Raw genomic sequence first — 21,920 nt, 5'->3', positions numbered from 1 at the left:
TTTTGCTTCAAATAGCCCCATAAAAAAAGTCAAAAGGTGTCAAATTTGGCGAGCGGGCTGGCCATTCTGTAGGACCTCGACGGCCAATGCAACGACCGGGAAAAGTGGTATCCAAATAGTTTCTTACTGGTCTGGAATAATGTGGTGGTGCTCCATATTGTTGGAATACAATATCCATATCGAATTCATTAGGATTCGCTTCGACGATTTCAGTGATGAGGGGGTCAACAGTAGTTTCCAGCATATTCAAAAACAGTTCCCCTGTTGAATTTTGATCAATAAATAAAGATCCCACAATATAGTTTCCCAATATTCCTGAACAAACGTTCATTTTTTCTGGATATTGGGTATGTGTTTCCCGGAAAACGTAAGGGTTGGTGTCACATGGTGTCATGTACATTCATCACTCAAACAAATATTGTGGAGATAGGTAGATACCTTGCAATGGTTTCCGTCATGATTTCGCAGAATTCTGTTCTTCGATCAGAGTCATCTTCAGTTAATTGGTGTACCATTTTAATTTTGTGTGGATGATGCCTATTCCTCTTCAAAAGTCTCCACACAGTAGAAGGACACACTTTGGAAAACGTTCATTGAAAATCCTTTCGGTCTCGTGAAAGTTACGCGTCGCGTCGTAAATAAAAATCGCTTCAACTTTTGTTTTCCAGTAGACGAGAATTGACCATTATAGAGATTTTTGACGTGGTACCTTTCTACTAGCAATACCGGAAACTAATATTCTAACTGAACAATGATGTTCATTGTCGTACTGACATTTTTTGTCGTTTATATAAATGAAAAATAACTTAACAAACCTTATCGGGTAGTTGGAATTGCCATATGGCAAATAAAAAGGAATATTTCTAAAAATATCGATATTAATGTGTTTGTCTTCAGAAAATTTATAAATGTTCCGCTATTTTGTAGTAGGTGAAGATATTGACTTCATATTATATGTCACAAGAACCCCTTTTCTATTCAATTTTTTTCCCAGATGACGCTCAGTCGCCATCTTGAAAGTTTCTTATGTCAGTTGCGCTTAAAAATAAAGTATTCATGCATTAATTTCATTATCCCAAATTTCAATTTTTGGATCCGTTCAAAAAAATAAAATCTTCTTGTAATAAATGAACTGTCCATGATTAATTTGCTTTAAATATATTGGGAGATAATAAAGACGATATTATTATTATTAACAAAATGCACTGTATGATTCATCAGTCGGATGACTCTTTTTGGAAAGAATCTGACAGCTTCAGAGAAAAGTTGTTTCATTTATGTAAGCAATATGCCAGAATTAGTCTAAATCCAGCTTTATTAGGCTTTAAAAGTTTCCAATTTTCCGAAAAGCTGCCTTTGTTTTTACTGTAAAGTGGTTACTCACGTCTGCTAAATAAATATATGCAAAAAGTTGATTTTTGCACAGGGCCGGTTTTATTCCAATTTTTTCTATTCTAACGATGCATCGTGATGATCAACGAATATTGTACGGATATGTCTTTTAGAGGCAGTTGAGCAGTGAAAGAGTTAGTGAAAATTTATGTAATAATAAACTTTGTTGCAAAAAATTATACATCATAGTGTTATATATTAAATGTGTTTCTGTGCAGAAATGAGCAAAACATATGAGACTGTCTGATTGCTTGTTCCTGCTAGTTATGTTTGAAAGAAAAACATGATCTTCAATGTATCAAAAATAGATCATCCATTCTTTCAGTGTAAGAAAAACAGTAATACTTCAAGTGATATTAATGTCGCTTTAGTGTTGGAAAAATTAACGTTTCCGAAGATTTCATTAAATTATATTCACTCGTACATCAACTTCACATTGTGAACTCCATTAAAGAATAAAATAATACACGATTTGTATAGTCGTGCGTAAAACTGAATACATTTTTTTTGAAGTATCACCATTTCATAGTTTGTAATGATCGATAATACTTACGTGAAAAGTTTAATCGTTTTGGAAGCATCATGCATTTGAGCGTCGGCAACACGAACCATAACAGAGCCATAACCAAAAGCAGAGCAGAGAAATTTTAGGGAAAAGAGAAAAACAATTTACGTCAATACATTGTCAACTGCTTTGAGTTTGGTGTCAGTTAGTCTCGATAATCTTTGCTTCGGTCGGCATTTTCATATCTATGTAAAATATTGTTGAACGCCTATGGATGTTTTGTAATATGTTTTATAACGGAGATGTGTGTCAATGCTTCTTTGACACAACGATAAGAAATTTTGAAAACCAAATGGCTTTTGCTAAAACTCAATATGTCGCAGTGAAGATTTTTCAATTATGGTTTTAGTTATGTAGTATTAAAATCATTTCTATGATATATCAGATGCTCATATACATTTCGTAAAAATTTTTCGCAATTGAATATACGAGGTCTCTTCAAAAAATAAGGTGAATGTTCAAATTTCACGGGCTACTTACAATGGAAGAGCCCAGGAGAGCCAAGACCAAAAAAAGCACGGCAAGTACGATCAACTGTCAAGTTTTTGCCCACTGTTTTCTTTAATTACCGTTGCGTTAGGTTAAGTTAGGTTAGGTCCAAACTGAGTGAGTCTATTCGATCCGCCACCATAACTCGCAAGGGTTTATTGTGTCTCATACATATTTACACTCTACGGCTCTGCCGTACTCTTAACTCTTGAAACCTGATTCGGTCCCCAGCGGGGCAGGCACAAAGTATGTGCTCTTCTGTTACATGATTTTCCGAACATATGTAACATACAGTGTCTTCCGATAGAACGAGTCTCTGGGAATGATGATTCAAATGACAGTGCCCTGTAAAAAGGCCTGTTAAGACATCGTAGTTCATCCCTTCTGTAGTCCAACAACTGTTTTGTATCAAACTTCGGAGGGTAAATAAACGCCTTGGAGTAAGCCAATCCTAGAAGATTCTACCAGAAGTCAATAAAAAACCTTCCTGCCATCCAGGTGTTCAATCTTGGTTTGGCAAAGCCTAAAGCGACGCCAATGACAGGTTGTGGTCCGATGAAGCTGTTTGCAGCACCCTCCTTTTCAAGGGAGTCAGCTGCCTCATTGAATTCCAGGCCAGTATGGCCAGGAATCCAGACCAAAGACAATCTGTTGAGTCTTCCTATCGGGAAGAGTCGTTTTTGGTATTCTGCTACCAATTTAGACGTGGCCCGGTAGGAGCCAAGAGTTCTAACGCCGCTTGAATGTCCGAGAATATTTTAATTGACTTGTGTATGAGTTTTGATTCTAATCTCTCCGCACACAACTCAATAACGTAAATTTTCGTGGCGTAGTGCATCAGGTCAATAAGAAGTATTGAAGTTATGCTTGCGAGAAGCAATACGAAGAAAACGTCCGGTATTGTGGAAAAACAATTCATGGCTTTTGCATCACGATAATGCACAGGCTCACTCGTCATTGCATGTTCTTAATTTGTTGGTCAAAAACAACACCGTAATTATGCATCAGCCACCGTATTCACCACATTTGGCCCCATGCGACCTTATCCTGTTCCCAAGATTGAAGAGATCAAAAGGAGATTGGAAACTGAATCGTCGAGAGAGCTCAAGGACATACCAAAAAAGGCATATCAGAACAGCTTTGAGGACTAGAAAAAACGCTATCACAAGTGTATTTTCCTGAAGATTCGCGAAGAATAAAAACTCAAAGTCGTCTTCACAATTTATCATCACCCTCAGTAGTTAGAACGGTGAAACCATCAATCAGTATATGTTTCGAACCTATATAGGTTCATCATCAGCTAATTACTTGAAATTCTACAATAAAAAAAGAACAACATAACGATAGTTGATACAATAAAATATAAAATACTCACATGGAGAAGAAAATATTTTATAATGGAGAAAAGAAAATTGTCACATGTTACCAATGAACAAATATTCACAATGACGTGTTAGTAATAATGAAAAAATACTTTTTCAAAACGGCGGAAGTTTATAACATCACATCTATAAAAAATTGAAGGCTTAGAGCGTTTATACCCACTCATTAACATCAAAATCATAAAACGGTACATGAAAACAAATTATAATGAAAGATATTAGAACTCATTCAATTCGGTTAGGATATCTTTCATTATAATTTGTTTTCTTGTACCGTTTTAGGATTTTGTCATTGTGATCATTTGTTCATTGGTAACATGTGACAATTTCCTTTTCTTCATTATAAAATGAAATATTTTCTTCTCCATGTAAGTACTTTATACTTCATTGTATATGTTGTCCTTCTTTTATTGTAGAATTTTGAATAATTAGCTGATGATGAATCTATATAGGTTCGAAACGTGTACTGATTGATGTTTTTACCGTTCTAACATCTGAGGGTGAAAATAAATTGTGAAGACGACTTTGAGTTTTAATTTTTCGCAAATCTACTGCAATCCACTTTGAGATTTAATGGACTTCTACCACAGGTTATTTCAAGATAATGGACAAAATAGAAATTACGATTAATAATTTTTGAGAAAAATGAAAATTCACTTTATTTTTTAGTATACCTTGTATATAGTTTACAATTCTCTTAGCTGAATAACTTTGAATTTTTAAGTCATGAAACATATTGCAAAATCCCCTTAGGCGTAGACTTGTGTGAAAATCCGTGTGAGATTTGTATTCAAATAACGGCAAACACTACTCTGTAAATATTTATAAGAAAAATAAGCAAATTCAATTGGATGAAATCAATCTACTGATCGCTGAATTCCTCATCAATTATAAGAATCAAGAATCAGAAGAGTGTCCTTTTTTTCCTTTTGGTTTCAGTAATATTTTGGACAAACTCAAATATAGATATTCCAAGCAAAAAATAAGTTTGAAGGTTTATCAATTCTAATTCTCAAAGCTTCTTTTCAAATTCAAGTATAGATTTTTTTTTCATTCTCTAGTGCATTATTCCTTTGATAATCATATACGCAGAACATGGAAACTATATTATATAGTCATGATTCAGATAGGCTCCACTTGATTTGGAGGTAAATGAGGGAAACTTGGGTGAAGTTTTCAACAAATGCGTGTGTCAGTTGTATCTTCAATAACACAAACAAATGTTTCAAATTGTGCAGATGGATTCACCCCAGTTTCTCCCAATATTCAAAAAAATATATTGTAGAAGAATTCAACTGTGTTTGGCAAAAGGTGCAAAAACGGTATTGCTACCAGAAAGGAAAATAATCAGTTATTGAATTATTCAACGCAACAGACCACAAATAGTTTTGAAAATGTCAGTATTTGCATTTTGATTCACTTATCCTATGATATTTGGTGAAAGCTGCAAGTGGAAAATGATTCCCTACAGGTAGCAATATCGACATAAAGACTCTGTTACTTGTGCAGGCATCCAATGATCAGAACTGGGTGTGAAATATCAAGATTCCGATTGAAGCAAGGACCGGACTCAGTTCTATCAAAAATCAACATGATAATAGTAATAATAATTGTGATATCACCTGACCACCTTCTCCTTCTACACTCTGCAATTCCCGCCACTCTTCGATTGTTTGCGCCAGGTCCACAGTGCACAAGGGGACCTTCACTTCTCCAATCTGGTCGTGTTTTGAAAATCGGTCGAAATCAAAGATGGCGAATACGAGGGTTTTGTTCATAGCTTCGGAATACGGGAGACTCTGTAAAAAAACTTACAATCAATCCGATTTCTTCTCTTTAGGTTAACATTATCAAAACTGGATCAAATATCATAACCAGTCAATTATGAGTATTTTATACGCAATTTCTTGAACTCCGAGTTAGTTCATAGAAATCAAAGCCTTCTATCGCAATTATGACACTTGAATTGATAAGAAATATCTATAGCCGCACGTATAACCGATTGCTGGCTTAGCGACGCATATCGTCGCGACGGATCGCCATGCGCTAGCGACTGTGCGATTCACTTCCCACTGGTTTGACGTTATGTTATCTGTCTTGCCACACTGAACTCGGATACCTATGCTGTATACAGTTGGGTTTACTGCAGTATACATAACATGGGTTTTACTGAATGGATATGTTTTTAATAATCGAAAATAAACTATGTCTGACAGTGACAGTTTAGAAAGTGGAAATGATCAGCCTTCTATCGAATCATCAGTAAATTTATTATATTTTTATATTTTATAATTCAAGTGCCATTTACCTGTGCATTAAGTCCGCGTATATTTGGTCTGCCTCAAGGATCATTAATTGCAAAATCTACTCTCTTGGTAGACTGAAATTCGCGCAATTTTCATAGCATATAATATTTTTAAATTGATTATTAATTAATGTTAATTTCATTGTTGTGAAATACACTAAAACACTTGCTTGAAGAGCATAAAGGCTGACAAAATTGTATTTCAAAATTTATATTGAAACATTTATTATTAATATTTATAATTTAAAATGTACAGTTATATACCGCACCACTCCGAGTGGGTGCGTCCGACGACCCTTATTTTAGATAGGAAAAGTAGGTCGAATGGCACCTTGTTTTAAAGGTCTTTCGAATACATTTACAACTCTGTTAAAAGAACATTTTTGTAATTATTAGTTTTCGAGATAATTTGAAGTTAAAATTGCCATATATAATACATTAGACAGACCACTCGGTAACTTGTATGCCTGAATAAAAAATTTTTCGAACAGTTCTTCTCATCAGTTTTTTGTTAAATAAAATCCCTTTTTTTAAATCAATACCCACTCCTCTTCTTTCAGTTTTCATTAGTACATCGTTCGATTGTTTTGTTTAAACGGGTCGTGTATTGTTATTTGTTTAAAAATGCCTTACACTACTGCTGAAAGGGTTTCAGTTATTGCTTTATTTTTTGGCAACGACCAAAATGCTAATAGAACATCAATTTTATTCAACGAGCAAAACCCTGGTAAACACCTAAACAGAAATCACGTTATGGATTTGGTCACAAAATTCAGGGAGACAGGTTCGGTTTTAAATAAGAAAAAAATGTTCAGAGAAGGGTAGTGGATGCCGATAATGCGATTGGAGTGATTGGTCAAGTCATCGCCAATCCCAGGTTAAGTACTAGAGGTTTATCAGCAATGGCCGGAATAAGCCATATGAGCGCATGTAGAATCCTTAAAAACCACAAACTTCATCCTTACAAAATTAAACTTGTTCATAAACTCAATGAGGATGATTTTGACCGAAGACAGGGGGGCATGAGTGAGAGATTAAAGCAAAATCCCGAGCTGCTTTATAACACCTGTTTTTCGGACGAAAGCTCATTTTATTTAAATGGTTACGTGAACCGTCACAATTGCCGTTATTGGTCTGGGCCGGAATATTAGGCAATCATATTATATGTCCATTTTTCATTGATGAAAATTTAACCGGTGATTCTTATTTACAACTTCTTGAAGAGGCAATACAACCTCGTATAGTTGGAATAATTCAACAGGATCCAAGATGTCGAGATGAATTTATCCATTTTCAACAAGACGGTGCACCACCTCATTATGCCCTTCGGGTTCGAAATTTTTTGAATATTCATTTTGAAGGACAATGGATTGGCAGAAGAGATCCAATTGAATGGCCAGCACGATCACCAGATTTAACACCACTTGACTACTTTTCGTGGGGATATTTAAAGTCTGAAGTGTATGCTACACAGCCAGCCAATTTGGATGAATTACGTCGTAGAATTATTGATGAATGCCGAGCTATAACTCCTGAGATGTTGAATAATGTAAGAGCAAAATTCGAACAAAATCTTTATTGTTGCATGGAGCAAAATGGCGCACATTTTGAACATTTACTCTAAATTTCCTATGTGAGTGACCTTTATTAGGTGTTTCTTTTTTTGTGTGTGCTTTAAAAACAATTATTGGGATTTATTAACCCTAAAACAGTTTTTTAAACTTTTCTGTGTCATCACCATTCAAGGAAATCAGCAGATTGTATTCGATGTGTAGGGAAGTTTTTAGTATGATTCACTATTATCAGAAGAATAAAATATCCACGTCAAAAGGCAACTTTCATAAGGAGGTGCCACTCAATTTACCTAAAATCTAAGGATGGTAACCAACTCCATCGCCCGAAAAAATCTTCTCGTAATAAACAAATTATTCTCACTTTTTTACGAAATCAAATGGACACGTATTAATTAGCAAGTGTCATAAAAAGCAAAAATTCATTTTTTTTATGAAAGTTCTGAACGTAAATTGTACCTTAAGAACAATTTGATTTATTTTAAAAATAGTTGAACTCAATAAAAATACCTTTAAATCTTCAAATTATCTCGAAAACTGATCGTTACAGAAGAGATGTAAAGGTATTCGAAAGACCTTTAAAACAAAGTGCCACTCGACCTACTTTCCCTATCTAAATAAGGGTCGTCGGACGCACCCCTCCGAGGGGGTACGTACTACAAAAAATCTGATTAGTCTGAAAGGTGTCCCCCTTCAATTAGAAACCGACGTATCCGAGCTTTTTTTTTAATTTTACTTTATATATTCAAAAACGGCTCTGTTAAGTTTTCATTGTTACACACTGTATATTTAATTTATAGGATGGCCGTACGTTTTACTGAAATTAATTGACACTCGTCGAAATAATTCGAATTGTTCTCAAAATCTTGCTATCGAAATTATAATGTTTTTCAAGTGAATCTTAATTTTATAGTATTTAACCTAGAGTTGCCAGCTCTAAAATTTTTACAACAAAACAGATTGTTTTATGGCATTATTTTATATTATGTATTGTTGACTAATCTTGTTTAAGTTATTTAATTTTACATTATTCATAATCTTTCAAAAAAATTCAAAACGCATGTTTACCACCTTTCAGATATTTTCCACCAGAATCCGTAAATTCTGGACAACACGCCAATCACTTCTTTCTGACATGATCATAGACAATAATATGGACTGTCCGTGACGTCACTTTTAGATATATTCCACCTGTGAATCACACAACGTCTTGGCCATGTGGCCACAGAACCATGTGACAAATCAAATCATAACATTTTCACAAAGGTGCTGTATGAATGAATTACGATTTTCGATCAGATCAGGCCATTGAAGTATAGTATAATCGACGCGACGATCAATGAGCCTACGATAAACACAATAGTAACTGTTTTGAATACAGTGATTGAAGCTCCTTCATCCAATTCGATAATTTTTCGATTCGAACAACAAAATAGGTTATAGTGCTTCAATAATAGCATATCTTTTCAATTTTTGATATAATTTATGACTTCAAGAATATGTCTACGTTTGAAAATAGAATATGGTACCTTCTATACCTATACCTTCTATACCTGATGAAAATGCTATCGTGTACTATAGCTGTACGCTAGCATTTCGGGCATGACAAACATGTTGTTTGTCGTTCGCTTTAGCCTAGTTCGAGGAATGATACTATGAAAATAATTCGATTTTCAATTATCGGAAATCATCGACTTTATGTTGATGATAGACACTTCCTTGCACTGACGAGTGCCAAATAGCCCGAAACCGGTCTGCAAGAGAGTTCCAATAATTGAAAATCTATTGCAGCAGTTGTATCGCCAACAGCATATGCAGGAATAACTTTAGTGAAGAATCCCGCACTGACACCTGTAGGATATAATTCAACGCCTTTCGTGGTATTAGCCGGGGAAGTAGTTTTCTGATAGGTGTCAGTACATTAACCTACAGTGTAGGTAGCTGAACTATCATTATACCTACTTTTGAGATCTGTCCTAATTACAAATTTCCTCGTTGAAAACTAAATTCAATGAAGAGAAACAATTCGAATATATCGGATCATAGAGCAAGAATCCCGAATTAGTACATCTATTGATTTCTAAACAATAATAAAAACATAACACGGAATTTGTACAAACAGTATTGTGACGCCTGAAGATGCTGTTCTACCTCAAAATCTTGCTATCGAAATTATTATGTTTTTCAAGTGAATTGTGAATTTGAAATTTTTAGTATTTGGCCTTGAGTATCCAGCTCTAAAACTCTAAAGCAGGTTGTTTCATGGCATTATTTTCATTTTAGATATTTTACATTTAATCTTGTTTGAATTATTTAGTTTTTCATTATTCTCAAGGATCTGGTTTTTGTAAGGCTCCTACGGATAGTGTTCCCAGATCTGAAGCAGGTCCTGATGTGGTACTTGGACCAACCAATACTTAGACGTATTGGTAAAGAGAACCGATACTAAATGGGAATCATCTGTATATCGAAAACCCACTCACACAGGACAGTATCTGAACCAGAAATCCAACCACCATCAATCGACTAAGAGAGGAATCAAGACTCTACTAGACCGTGCTTTTGGGCTCTGTAATACAAAGGAAGGTCTCGAAAAGGAACTAGGCATCATCAAAAATGACCTACAACGAAATGGTCACTTCAGAGTGATGGTAGAACAGGCCTTAGCTAGAAGACAGCAAGAACTCCACAAGGAAGAGAAGCCGCCACAACCAGTACTTGTACTTCCCTACATCAGAGGATTATCAGAAAGGATAAGAAGGATTGGGTCCAAGTACAACATCAGGACCTGCTTCAGATCTGGAAACACTATGCGTAGCAGCCTTACAAAAACCTGGCCACCAAACGCGGACTGCGATTCCAAGAATTGCATTTACCGGGTACCTTGCGAGTGCGGAGAATCATACATCGGTGAAACTAAGAGGTCATTGAAAGTTTGCATTGCTGAGCACAAGAAACACACACAGCAAAGAGAAACCAACAAATCTGGAATAGCAGAGCATGTTTGGACTCATCAACATAACATCAAGTGGGCTCAAGCTGAAATCATCCGCAAAGAGGAACACTGGGTTAGGAAAAATTCAAAGAAGCCGGGTATATTTTGTCCAACAACGCATTTAGTCAAGCTAGCGTAGAGATACGTAACATATGGAAACCTCTAATCAAGGGAAAAATGACCAATTCTCGCCAAACGGTCATCTCCCGCTAAAAACCAATGAAGCGGAGAAAGTGAAGAGGGGATAGGTGAAAGCACTCGAGCAACCTATAAATAGTCAGATCTCGGAGGAATAAGTCCAGTTATCACCCGAAAACGATTGTGGATACTAACAATCGAAACGTCGTGACAACATGAAATCTTTTAATTTTTATTTTTTATTTTTTGTTAATAATAATTTTTAATTTTTATTTACAGCTTCTATTATTATTTCAATTGTTATTTGTTTGGTTATTGCTTGTATGTTATTTTCGGTTTATCTTATTAATTTTTTTAATTGCTTTTTCAGGGTTTTCAAATCATTTTATTTTATATTAGACAATGGAAGTCCGAACTGATGAAATCTTGTCTTGTTTACATCTAGCCAGTTATTTTTCTTATCCTATCTTTTCACAAGAGTTAATATACTTCTTGTGTGCATTAAGCATTCCTACTCACGATAAAATAATCGTGGGTCAAAACAGATGCTATGGCATATCATAGCATAACCGTGTCGCGGTTTTTCAAACTTACAAGTGGAAATATCACATAGAAGTGTGTTTTTTGAATAACTAATGAAGTAAAATACTTTTATGATATTCCAACTGTTACATTTCCTTACGATCCAACAAATTGGGAAGCACTCGTATATATACTGCAAACAGTTCGTTATCTTTGTATTGTTCCATCACATGAGACAAAGACAAACCATTTTGTGCATATGTGTTGATATTCAGTGATCGCTTGTATTCTGGGATTTTCATTTCGCAATCATTACTGGTATATTATCGGGATCAAATATCTCATCTTGAGAATAACAACTGAATGAAAAGAGTGATACTGTTTCCAGTAGTACATAGGTAAGATAATAGTTGTTCAGTTAAAAGTGCATCAACAAAGAAGTGGGAATTTGAAATTTCTGATAATGATCTGATTCGTTCCTTTGAAATCAAACAACCCTGGCAGATCATGAACATCATAATATATACATAGTATACACAATAAGGAGAGATTTTTGAATATTCCAACTGGGGCGCCAGCTGTTTCTCCATGGTTTTAAATTTCCGGTGGGTGAATTTATATTCAGTATTAGCATTGAACCCGTGCGGTGCCGGGGTGGTTCGCTACTCTGACATAAGTTAAACTTGTGCTCTTTGTTTTCAACGGTGATTTTCAAATGTGGAATTTTTCCATTCCAATACATTCCACAAAACGCATTCGAATCCAACCAAACTTCTAGATGAAGAATACTGGAATCGGGTAATTTTCAGCTATAATATCCCAAGGACATTGATAACTAACGAAATAATTTTATCACAGTTTTCAAAAGCACGTTATTTGGTAACATCCCGACGCCGAAGGCGGAGGGATGTTACCTAAAATAACGTGCTTGAGGAAGTTGTGATAAAATTATGAGTTATTTATCAATGTTCGAGGGATATTCGGTGAGAAAATTTTTTGCAATTCGAACAAAATTATTCATTGAACACACAGTTATTGAAAGAACAATTCGTATAATGATATTCCGTTGATCTTGCTGTATTTGCCTCGGTTACTGCATAGGTGTTTCCACGCATACTATTGATTATTTGGTTATGATGTTCCTGATCAATATTCAAATAAGGTTTTATGGAATTTCCATTATTGTGCCCAGTAATTTTCAACAATTGCTATTCTTGAACTCCACTCTTAGCTAGTTGACTGACTGCAGTTGCTCTATTAGAGTGATTGGTTATTTTCCTCTGTTTCGTATCCAAGCCAATTGCTTCAGCAGAAGATTTCGTCCATCCGTTGATTATATTTCTACCCAGAGGCATATTGTCATACCAGTTATCGCTTCCTGTCTTCCAGTGACGATTTGGCCTTAAAAATAGTCTATTTGTCTTGATATTTGTGCCTCGTTTTGATAATAATTTAATGAATAATTTGACAGGACAAGCATTGTTATCACTATTTTGAACTAACCATTTGCTAGAGGCACAGTTCTTTGAACCCCCTTGGCAGGTTTTACTGAAAATTGGATTATATTCTATCCTATTAGTTGGAGATCCATTGTTGTCCTTTTCGATATGAAAATAATCAACTAAGCAAGCAGCACCTTCACCACCTCTCCAAGCCAATTCCACCGCTGCTATGTGATAAAATTTGCGTAGGAGTCCTATAGGGGTATTTTCATCCCAAAATTTTATAATTTTACTCATTTCATTTGAAGTTAATGGTACTGAGCTTGTTTTGCGTTTAGTGGGATCTGTTTGTAAATTTCTTTGTGCTGCGTCGCGTGCATTCCGCGCTTGTTTGAATGCAACACTTTTAAAGGGGTCTAGCATGATATTATACTCCTTGTAATACTTTTCTTGTAATAATTTGCTTGTTATATTCCATACGGTTTTAACAGTAGCCTCCTTAAACTCTGTGCTATCCTTTTTTCTCATATTAATCGCCCAATCCTTGAGTATTAATGCAAGCTCTTCGAGAGTACGATTTCCATCCAATTCATATTTTCTGGCGTCACAAAACTCCATAAATATTTTCCAAGTGTATTTTTTACTATTGGCAGTATTTTTTGGTGTATTTTCTTCAATGATTTTGTCAATTGCCGCATCATTTTGAACACCAAAGCGAGGAAGTGACATTTTCGAAATAAATTGAATTACTGAAATGTCAAACAACTTTATTGTGTTGGTTGCTTAGCAATGTCATGACATGAGTGATAACTACCCGTGAAAACTATCCATGGGTAATTATCAGTGTAATGATGGTTTCATTGGTTATTTCGACACACATGACTAGAAATAGACAAATTTGATAGGATAATTTTTTTGGCAAAAATTTTTCGAAAGAATGACAATCAATAACAATTCTCGTGAATAAAGTGGAGTTTTATTGCTTTTTTTTTCGATTATTTGTGTTTCATGTTTTTTGCATCATGACTCGCTCAATAATAATGAAACTGACATTCATCACTACTCATTCTAGGAGTGTTTATATACACTATGAAAATCTCCTGAATTTTTTCCAAAAAATGTATTGCGTTAAACATTCCTGAACCTAAACGCTAATGAGAAAATCATTCTGTTTGTTTTTCTCTAGCTATTATTTCTTGAATCACCCCCTATTTTAACAAATTTCACGTCAATCTGTCCAGGTGAGAATGAATCGTACTGAAAACAATGACATATTAAATGTAAACAAAAATAATAATTATACAAACATAGTTGTTTTCCGTCAGGCATTTTTCAAATTCTACCAGATTTAGAAAATCTTTGTGGGATCAATATTTTGAATTCAATACGAAATAATCATTTCGATAGCTTATGTGATACTTGTATGTATTTCACAAATACGCATTTTAAAAATTTTTTGCGATATCCCAAGGATATCTTCTTGTAGACCAAATTATATAGTATCAAAAATTTCAACACTGATAAGTATTTCAATTCAAGAAATGTGTTTATATGAATTCACAAGTAGAAATACGTTAACCAAAATTCAACAAGTTATAATACGAGGAATTGTGCTGATTTCCAAATTCCCCACTGTTAATATGTCGAAATCTCCTGAATATTTGAGTCCGAAGATTTTCAATAAACTACTCAAAAAATTGTTAGTTGTGCTAATTTTCATCTTTTGGTAAATAAATCTATTATTATTATTATAACTCAATAGCTTGCTTCAGGTGACAGCTATGTATAATATTTTTTAATCAATAATCTTTCTTGACAGAAATATGAAAATTGAATCGGAGAAGAATTTTCAACGTTTTGAAAGGTGATAAGTTAACATTCCATCCACCTGATAACAGATTTCGTTGACAATACAATGGAAAAAGAAGGCTATGGATGGAAAGGGACTTTTTTTCAATTCGTCGCAGCCATAACAGGTGAATTTTACAATTATTATATCAATTGATGGTTACAGATCTATACTTCTCTGAAGAGAGTTATGATTATATTATTATTAATATTATTTTCACAACGATATAAGGGTACATATTGTGAATAAAATAATATCACGGAAGCATTGCTGCGTGTTGTGGATATACATACATATATAAGGCTAATATAAATTGTGGGAAAGAAAGTTTTTGGCTTTCTACTACTCCATCTTAACACAAAAAAAAAGATGTAGGAATCTTCCAAAAAAAGGAAGGAAGTAATCAATTTGAAAATAAGTAACTCTATATATGGATGTGTAGATCATGCAAAGAAGTAACTTTCAGACACAAAATGGAAGAAAGTCCTCCTGAAAGAGCTACCTTCATATAAACATTGAATTACACGAAAGAAAAAAATTCTTTTCAAACAAATACTTTTATATGAACACTGAATTATACAGAAGATACTTTTCCCTACTCAGTTTGTATTCCAAACATTCATTATGGAATAAAATCAGATATAATTCACATTAATATAGAATAGAGAAAATACTTTTGTCTAGTTTCTACTGTGTTTATTTATTCGTTACGACCAGTTTCGGCTTATAAGGCCATTTTCAAGTAACTACCACAAAATGTCAAGTTGCGTCTTAAATAGTGTGGACAGGTATTTGTTCTATATAGGTACCTGACCTAACACGTTACCAATATTACAATATGTCACGATTACCAACTATTGGATGGATCTTAAAATCCCCAAATTCAAAAGGGGCGAGCTGCATAGATCTAGTTGGTCGTTGAGCTTTATGAACTTGGGGTACAATTTATTTATTTCCAACGCTTCCAATAAATTCATCCTCCTTCCTTTGTTACATGTATAAAGAATTTTCATGTTTCCTTTATTTTTTGTATGGTTTGTTTCTTTTAGATGTCTATATATGGCTGATTTTTTATCTGATAATACATGTTCTTGGTATCTTATGTCGAAGTTTCTGCATGTCTGACCTGTATAAGCTGCTAGGCAGTCCCCACCTTCTAGTCTGTATATGCCCGATTTTTTCCATTTATCCCTTTTAGGTTTTGCGTTGAATAACATGAATTCCTGAATTATTCTTATCAGAAAATGATGTGCTTATGTTGAGTTTTGAAAAATAGTTCTTTTTATTTTCGGAGAGCTTCCCTGAATAACTTATGCTAGCATATTTTTTACCTTCTTTATGTTCTTCCTGACTTAGGTATAGTTCCTTCATGATCAATTCATTGTTCTTATTGGAGATCAGTTTTTCAATTAAGTTGGCGAGAAAATGGTTGTTATATGCCATCTGCTTTATGATCTTAATTTCTTCTTGAAAACCTCCTCTGATGACGGTATCATAAATGCTCTATTTATCATAGATCTGAAGGCCGATAATTTGTGTGATAATGGACTGAAAGAATCCATCGGTATTGTACAGTCCGTGAAGGTGTTTTTTCTATAGATGTTGAACTGAAATTTATCATTGCGTTTTGTAATAGTGAGATCCAGGAAGTTAATGCTGTTGTTTTGTTCTATTTCGACCGTGAATTTTACCTTATCGTGTAGAGTATTAAGGAAGTTCACGAACTGGTTTATCAGTCTCTTCGAGCCGTCAAAACCCACGAGGATATCGTACACATATCTGAACCAGAATAAAATGTCTTTTTGGGATAAGGCATTCTTCAGGATACACGTGTTTTCTAAGTTGTCCATAAAAATGTCTGCTAATAAGGGGATCAATGGTGACCCCATTGGGAGGCCTGAATTTTGCAGGTAGAAGTTATCATTATACTCAAAGTAATTTTCTGTGAGACAGATATGAGAGAGGTTGCATAGTTCCTCAGTGATATATGGAATAGTATTCTGTTTATCCAATAGGTCTTTCAGCAGAGGAAGGCTTTCGTCCGACGAAAAAGTATTTTCTTTATTCTATATTCAACATGAATTTCTACAAAATGAATAAGTCATCAATCGAACGAATCATTCACATGAGTTCTATATAAGTAATTTCTACAAGTAATATAACAATATCAACATTCAGAGTAATACTAGAGGTCACATTCGAGAAGAAAAAAAACTATGCTAAATCAATTTGTATGTAAAATGTATATACATGTATATATTACAATATTAAATAAAATTAAAATTCCAATATATAAATTTAAGAGTGTTAGAGTGTAAAAAACATTTTTGAACAATTGCCAAAGTGCTGAAGTCTCAGTTGGAAAACCCTATACTGCATTGTAATAGAAAGAGATCATGTCCTGGACAAATGTTATGTATATGCGGTGAACCAATGATAAAATACTAGTTAGAATTGATTGGATATCTCCTACGCTGAGAAGAAATAGTATTTCAAAACCGTTCAAAAGGGTCTGCTGCTGAACAAACGAAAAGTATTTGAGAAAATCTCCTTCATGAGAAAATTTTGTATGAATGTCTTTCGGATACGATCCGATGTCAGTCGCGGCATTAGACTACGAAATAGTTGTTATCGGCAGGTATTGACAAAATCCTACTCGATATTCCGAATTTGAATTCGAAATATTTATTTTATCAGTGCCTACAAATTTTTCCATGACACAGGCATCATATACATTTGAATTGTGTTATATGGACAAATATGGAACATAAACTACAAACAGGCTTCTGGCTTTGACAAAATACAGAACCTTTATATCACGCTTGAAAAAAATTGAGTAGGTTTCCCTTTATTCTTCTGGTAATGGAGTGATAATGTCATAAACAGCTTTCGACACCCAATACATTCCTATAAACTATATCATCTGTTATTCAATTTTCAGCAAACTTGCTCGCTATAACGGATGGAATGACCATAGGATGGACGGCACCGATGATCCCATACTTCATGAGCGAGAAAACACATATCAAAATGACGAGATCCCAAGCTGATTGGTTGGAAAACTTCCCTTTAATTGGATCCATTGTCGGACTACCCTTCACCATGCATTTAGTGGACAAAATCGGTAGAAGAAAGTCTCTGATGTTTTCCGCTTTTGTCATGACACTATGTTGGATCGTCATCGCGGTTGCAGATAGAGTGGAATACTTGTATGTAGCGAGGGCTGTCAAAGGCTTCGGCCTGAATATTGCCTATGTTGCAGCGCCCATGTATGTGGGAGAGATATCGCACAAGAAAATCAGAGGATTTCTCTCCAGTTCGATATTTGTTCTGATGTTGGTAGGCATACTCATTATATACAGCGTAGGCCCCTTCGTAGCATTTTTTGTGCCTTCTGTGATAGCTGGAAGCTTGTTACTGAGTGAACTCGTGATCTTCTTCTTCTTGCCAGAATCACCATATTATCTATTGATGAGGAACCAAACTGATGATGCTAGGAAATCGTTGCACAGGTTCGTATTGATACTCAGTTTGGCTCATTTTTATGAACACTTAGAAGGTTAATTCCATAACATTGCTATTTTGGCTTCAAATACAGAAAAATTGTTCTATTGCCTAACTGGAACCTTCGAAAGCGAAGAGAACCTAACATTAAACGTATAGAAAGCAGAAGGCAGATAAGATTGATGGAACGAGAGAAGTGTGAGAGAATGATAGTTAGATATCACAAAAAAATGGTGCGACAAAAACTTGGATGGAACTAATAATGTTTCAAAAAACAATATCTGAAGAATCGAGAGACAATATTTCCAGCAAGGAACGGTTTCATGATTTCCAATTATGTTTTAAAAAAATTTTCTGAAGTTTTTTGCAGATTTTCAATAAGTAAACCTTCAGATGTGAAGAGATACTTCATCTGCAACTTAGAGATGAACGGTTCAAAAATTCATATTTCTTGCATGACATTTTATTTGTTCGACCAGCAGCTTTCGAATATTCCTATCTTATTCTATTTAAAATTGAAATGGTATAATTTAAACAGAGATACATTTTTGGGAAAAACAGGTTTTGGCTTTCTACTTCTCCATCTTGATACAAAAAATGTGGGAATCTTCCAAAGGAAGAAAGTAAGAAATCATTTTGAAATATTAACTCTAGAAGTGACTTTCAGACACAAGCTGGAAGGAAAAAGCCTCTCAAAACAGATATTTTCATATAAACATTGAATTACATATAAAAAAAAATTCGAAACAAATACTTTTTTATGAACGCTGAATTATATATCCGTTTGTATTCCAAACATTCGTAATGGGATTGAATTAGATATCATTCATCGTGTAGGATTCCTACATGATATAATTGATGAAAGAAACAAATTTCACTCACATGGAACACTGTCCTGTAGACATCTTGATGTTACGCCGTAATACACTTGCCTTGTTGGTTCTTCAGTACTAAATACGGATAACATTCTAAGAAAGAACACTCAATTCGTTCATAAAATTACTACTTTTTGTCATGGAACGGGTCAAATACACCCATGTCATCGTGAAAGTACTATTATACTCATGATATTTTTACTCTTTACTTCGTTTTTCAGATTCCGAAATAATCCAGCCACAGTGGAACAGGAGCTGAAAGAAATGAAAGACTCAATAGAGAAAGACCAGAAGGAAGAAAAATCATCACTCTGGGATATTTTCCTAGTGCAGAGTTACCGCAAACCTTTAATCATTATATTTGTTCTCAACTCTGCTCAACTCTTGAGCGGATTCGATGTTATTTTGATGAATATGCACGAGATTCTAGAGAGCGCCGGAACTAACTATGTAGATCCTTCCTTCACCGCTATTATTTTCTCTGCCTTTATGTTAGTAGCTTCGACTGTGGCTTCTTTAACAATTGATAAATTTGGGCGCAAAGTACTGCTGATAGTTTCCAGCCTCCTTACTGGGGTATGTCTATTGATTTTGGCATCATACCTCAACATGAAGCATTCTGGATACAACGTGGAGTCGGTTAGTTGGATTCCTATAGTTACAGTGATGGCATATGCAGCTAGTTTCAAATCTGGGGTCGGACTGGTGCCTATAGTATTGACAGCTGAGATATTCTCTGCTAAAATTAAAGCTGCGAGTATGTGCCTTGCCGATGCAGTGTACGTCGGTTCTTCTATGGTAGCTCTGCAATTGTACTTCGTCCTGAAGGAGTATTCAGGAATGCATGTTCCCTTTTACGTATTTTGCTGTTTTACATTTTTGAATTCACTTTTCGTCTGGTTTTTCGTTCCTGAAACTAAGGGTAAAAGTCTTGACGAAATTCAGAATATATTTGGAAATGAAGTGCCTGAAAATCCAGAGGAAACTGTTGAACTAGTGAGTGCGAAGATTCTGTGAAGAATGATAATGTTTTAGACGTTATTCACGAGCCTAGTCGGGCTTCGAATATTACCTTCAATTTTTTAGACAGTTTGCAAAAATTAAGCACTTGTAGGTCCAACTTAAGAGTACAACTCATTAAGTTTTTTATAGAACGGTTACTTTGACAGAGCCAATCACCAATACAATTTTAAATTTGAATAATAATAGATAATTGCTGGTCAATAACCTAATTTCCATTCAACTTTCATTAGAAAAAGTTCGAACAACATGCATGTTTTGTTCGATAATATACTCAGAGTTATATTTATAAATTCAATTCAAACGGAATTCCTATGGCTGAAACAATATAGGTATGCTTAGATCTTTAATATAATCCTGGGATCAATATTTTTTAATTTATACCCGTAAATAGTCGGTAATTTTTTTATTTTCAATTCAACGAGAAAAATGTTGATGAACAATATTCAAAATCAAATTTTCCCAAGTTATAGAACATTTAAATTTTGATAAACTCTCGTAATAACTATTTTTCGTGTAAAATTGAAAATAAACGAGTAATTCAATAAACAAAAATCAACCGTTAAATTCAAGTGACCCCCTATAAAATTCTGAAAGAAAATTGCCAGTAAAAATTGTTACGTCGTCAAATCCTAATAAGACTGGGCTATTTTTCTTTCTAGTAATTCAATGTTCAGGCGAAAGTAGTTTGTTCCAGTTTGTATCTGAAACAAATATCTGTGCATAATCTACACTTCATTGTGAAAACAAATCTGTTTTTCCTATAACCAGCTTTCGCTCCCCTACTAACAACAACTCTCAGAAGTCGAAACTGGAGTTCATTCTGAACCTAATTCAGAAATATTACTGGAGTATTTTCCCAACACCAAATCGTTATTTTTAACACCTCGACACGTGTTTCGATCACCAAGTGATCATCTTCAAGAGGAAGATAAAACGTCAGTCAGTTTTATGTCTTGAAGATGATCACTTGGTGATCGAAACACGTGTCGAGGTGTTGAAAATAACGATTTGGTGTTGGGAAAAACTCCAGTAATATTCATTACTACACCAAAGGTTCCAAACAGTACATAATACGTACTAAATCAGAAAGCCAAAAAGCATCCCCAACACATTTAAACTGGCCGCCACTGTTTTTAAGGCACCGAATATCACATGTATTGCAAAAGAATGTATGCCAATTATATTGTAACACAGCTTATCGATCGTTATTATGTGACAGCGTTGCCATATCGAACAAATTTCCCTAAAATGGAGGTAAATGGAGTGGAGGTAAAAGTTCAACCAGTTGAATGTCTCGTTCGCTAAGCAATTGGTATCACATGAATTTTGATTAATTGAACTTGGTGTACGAAGTATATTTTACGTTGGGATTATTTCCAGAAAAAAAAAGGATAACATGAACTTAAAATTCCCAGTTCCAAAATGCAAACTCTAGGATTTATGTTGAATATCTCTAAATTTTCAAGTTTTGCGAATTATCTTGACTGGTGATCCACTCCAGATTCGCATGGCTCACACCTTCACTGATTTCTCAGTTGATCCCATAGATAGAAGAGGTCGTCCACCTCACTTAATCAGGCTTATCTTTCAAAGATAGTCGAGACTAGCAATGCATTTGTGATTCAGCCTAGCACCAATAACATATCGAAACATCGCTGTCTGGTGTTGAATCATGAATGTGTTGTGTTTGGGCTTTGGTTTTCAACCAGTTTTCTCTAGATATATTTATAATTTTCTTTCGAAAACATATGTATCTCTTTTCTCATACCGAAAACCTGTTGTTCCGGTCTCATGATCAACCACAGTAATTACTGATGTATCTGATAATGGAAATTATAAATAAAAATAATAAATTGTCATTTTTATGT

At 34.6% G+C, this 21,920-nt stretch overlaps 2 protein-coding genes across 7 annotated transcripts in view; one reads left to right on the top strand and one right to left on the bottom strand.

The window, feature by feature from the left end:
- Syt1 (Synaptotagmin 1) overlaps positions 1-21,920 on the bottom strand; it is a 118,376-nt gene that overhangs the window by 23,236 nt on the left and 73,220 nt on the right. For all 4 annotated transcript variants that reach the window (XM_023161911.2, XM_023161910.2, XM_023161912.2 and 1 more), the window contains exon 7: positions 5,451-5,627. In XM_023161911.2, coding sequence (XP_023017679.1) covers positions 5,451-5,627 — 177 coding nt within the window. The remainder of the gene's footprint in view (positions 1-5,450; positions 5,628-21,920) is intronic.
- On the top strand, positions 4,100-21,911 carry LOC111506718 (facilitated trehalose transporter Tret1). Of its 3 annotated transcripts, none has more exons than XM_074182340.1 (4): positions 4,100-4,196; positions 14,621-14,777; positions 17,592-18,162; positions 19,251-21,911. In XM_074182340.1, exons 2-4 carry the CDS (start codon positions 14,717-14,719, stop codon positions 20,044-20,046), a joined length of 1,428 nt encoding a protein of 475 aa, XP_074038441.1. In that variant the 5' UTR covers positions 4,100-4,196; positions 14,621-14,716; the 3' UTR covers positions 20,047-21,911. The 3 variants fall into 3 exon arrangements, with proteins under 3 accessions (XP_074038441.1, XP_023017668.2, XP_023017669.2); XM_023161900.2 differs by lacking the exon at positions 4,100-4,196 and adding an exon at positions 11,601-11,757; XM_023161901.2 differs by lacking the exon at positions 4,100-4,196 and adding an exon at positions 11,764-11,964.

The sequence above is a fragment of the Leptinotarsa decemlineata genome, unplaced genomic scaffold, assembly GCF_025532065.1.
Source record: "Leptinotarsa decemlineata unplaced genomic scaffold, Ldec_3_MD MMD2_tig00026328_RagTag_RagTag, whole genome shotgun sequence".
Classification (NCBI taxonomy): domain Eukaryota; kingdom Metazoa; phylum Arthropoda; class Insecta; order Coleoptera; family Chrysomelidae; genus Leptinotarsa; species Leptinotarsa decemlineata.
Note: the sequence above shows the minus strand (reverse complement) of the source record. Positions and strands in the feature narration are given on the sequence as shown.

Bases quoted from the DNA above. Each gene is read 5' to 3' on its own strand.
- LOC111506718 (XM_074182340.1), top strand. From the start codon at position 14,717: ATGGAAAAAGAAGGCTATGGATGGAAAGGGACTTTTTTTCAATTCGTC. The intron at 14,778-17,591 runs GTGAATTTTACA...TTCAATTTTCAG, and splicing joins ATTCGTCGCAGCCATAACAG to CAAACTTGCTCGCTATAACG. The intron at 18,163-19,250 runs GTTCGTATTGAT...TTCGTTTTTCAG, and splicing joins GCTAGGAAATCGTTGCACAG to ATTCCGAAATAATCCAGCCA.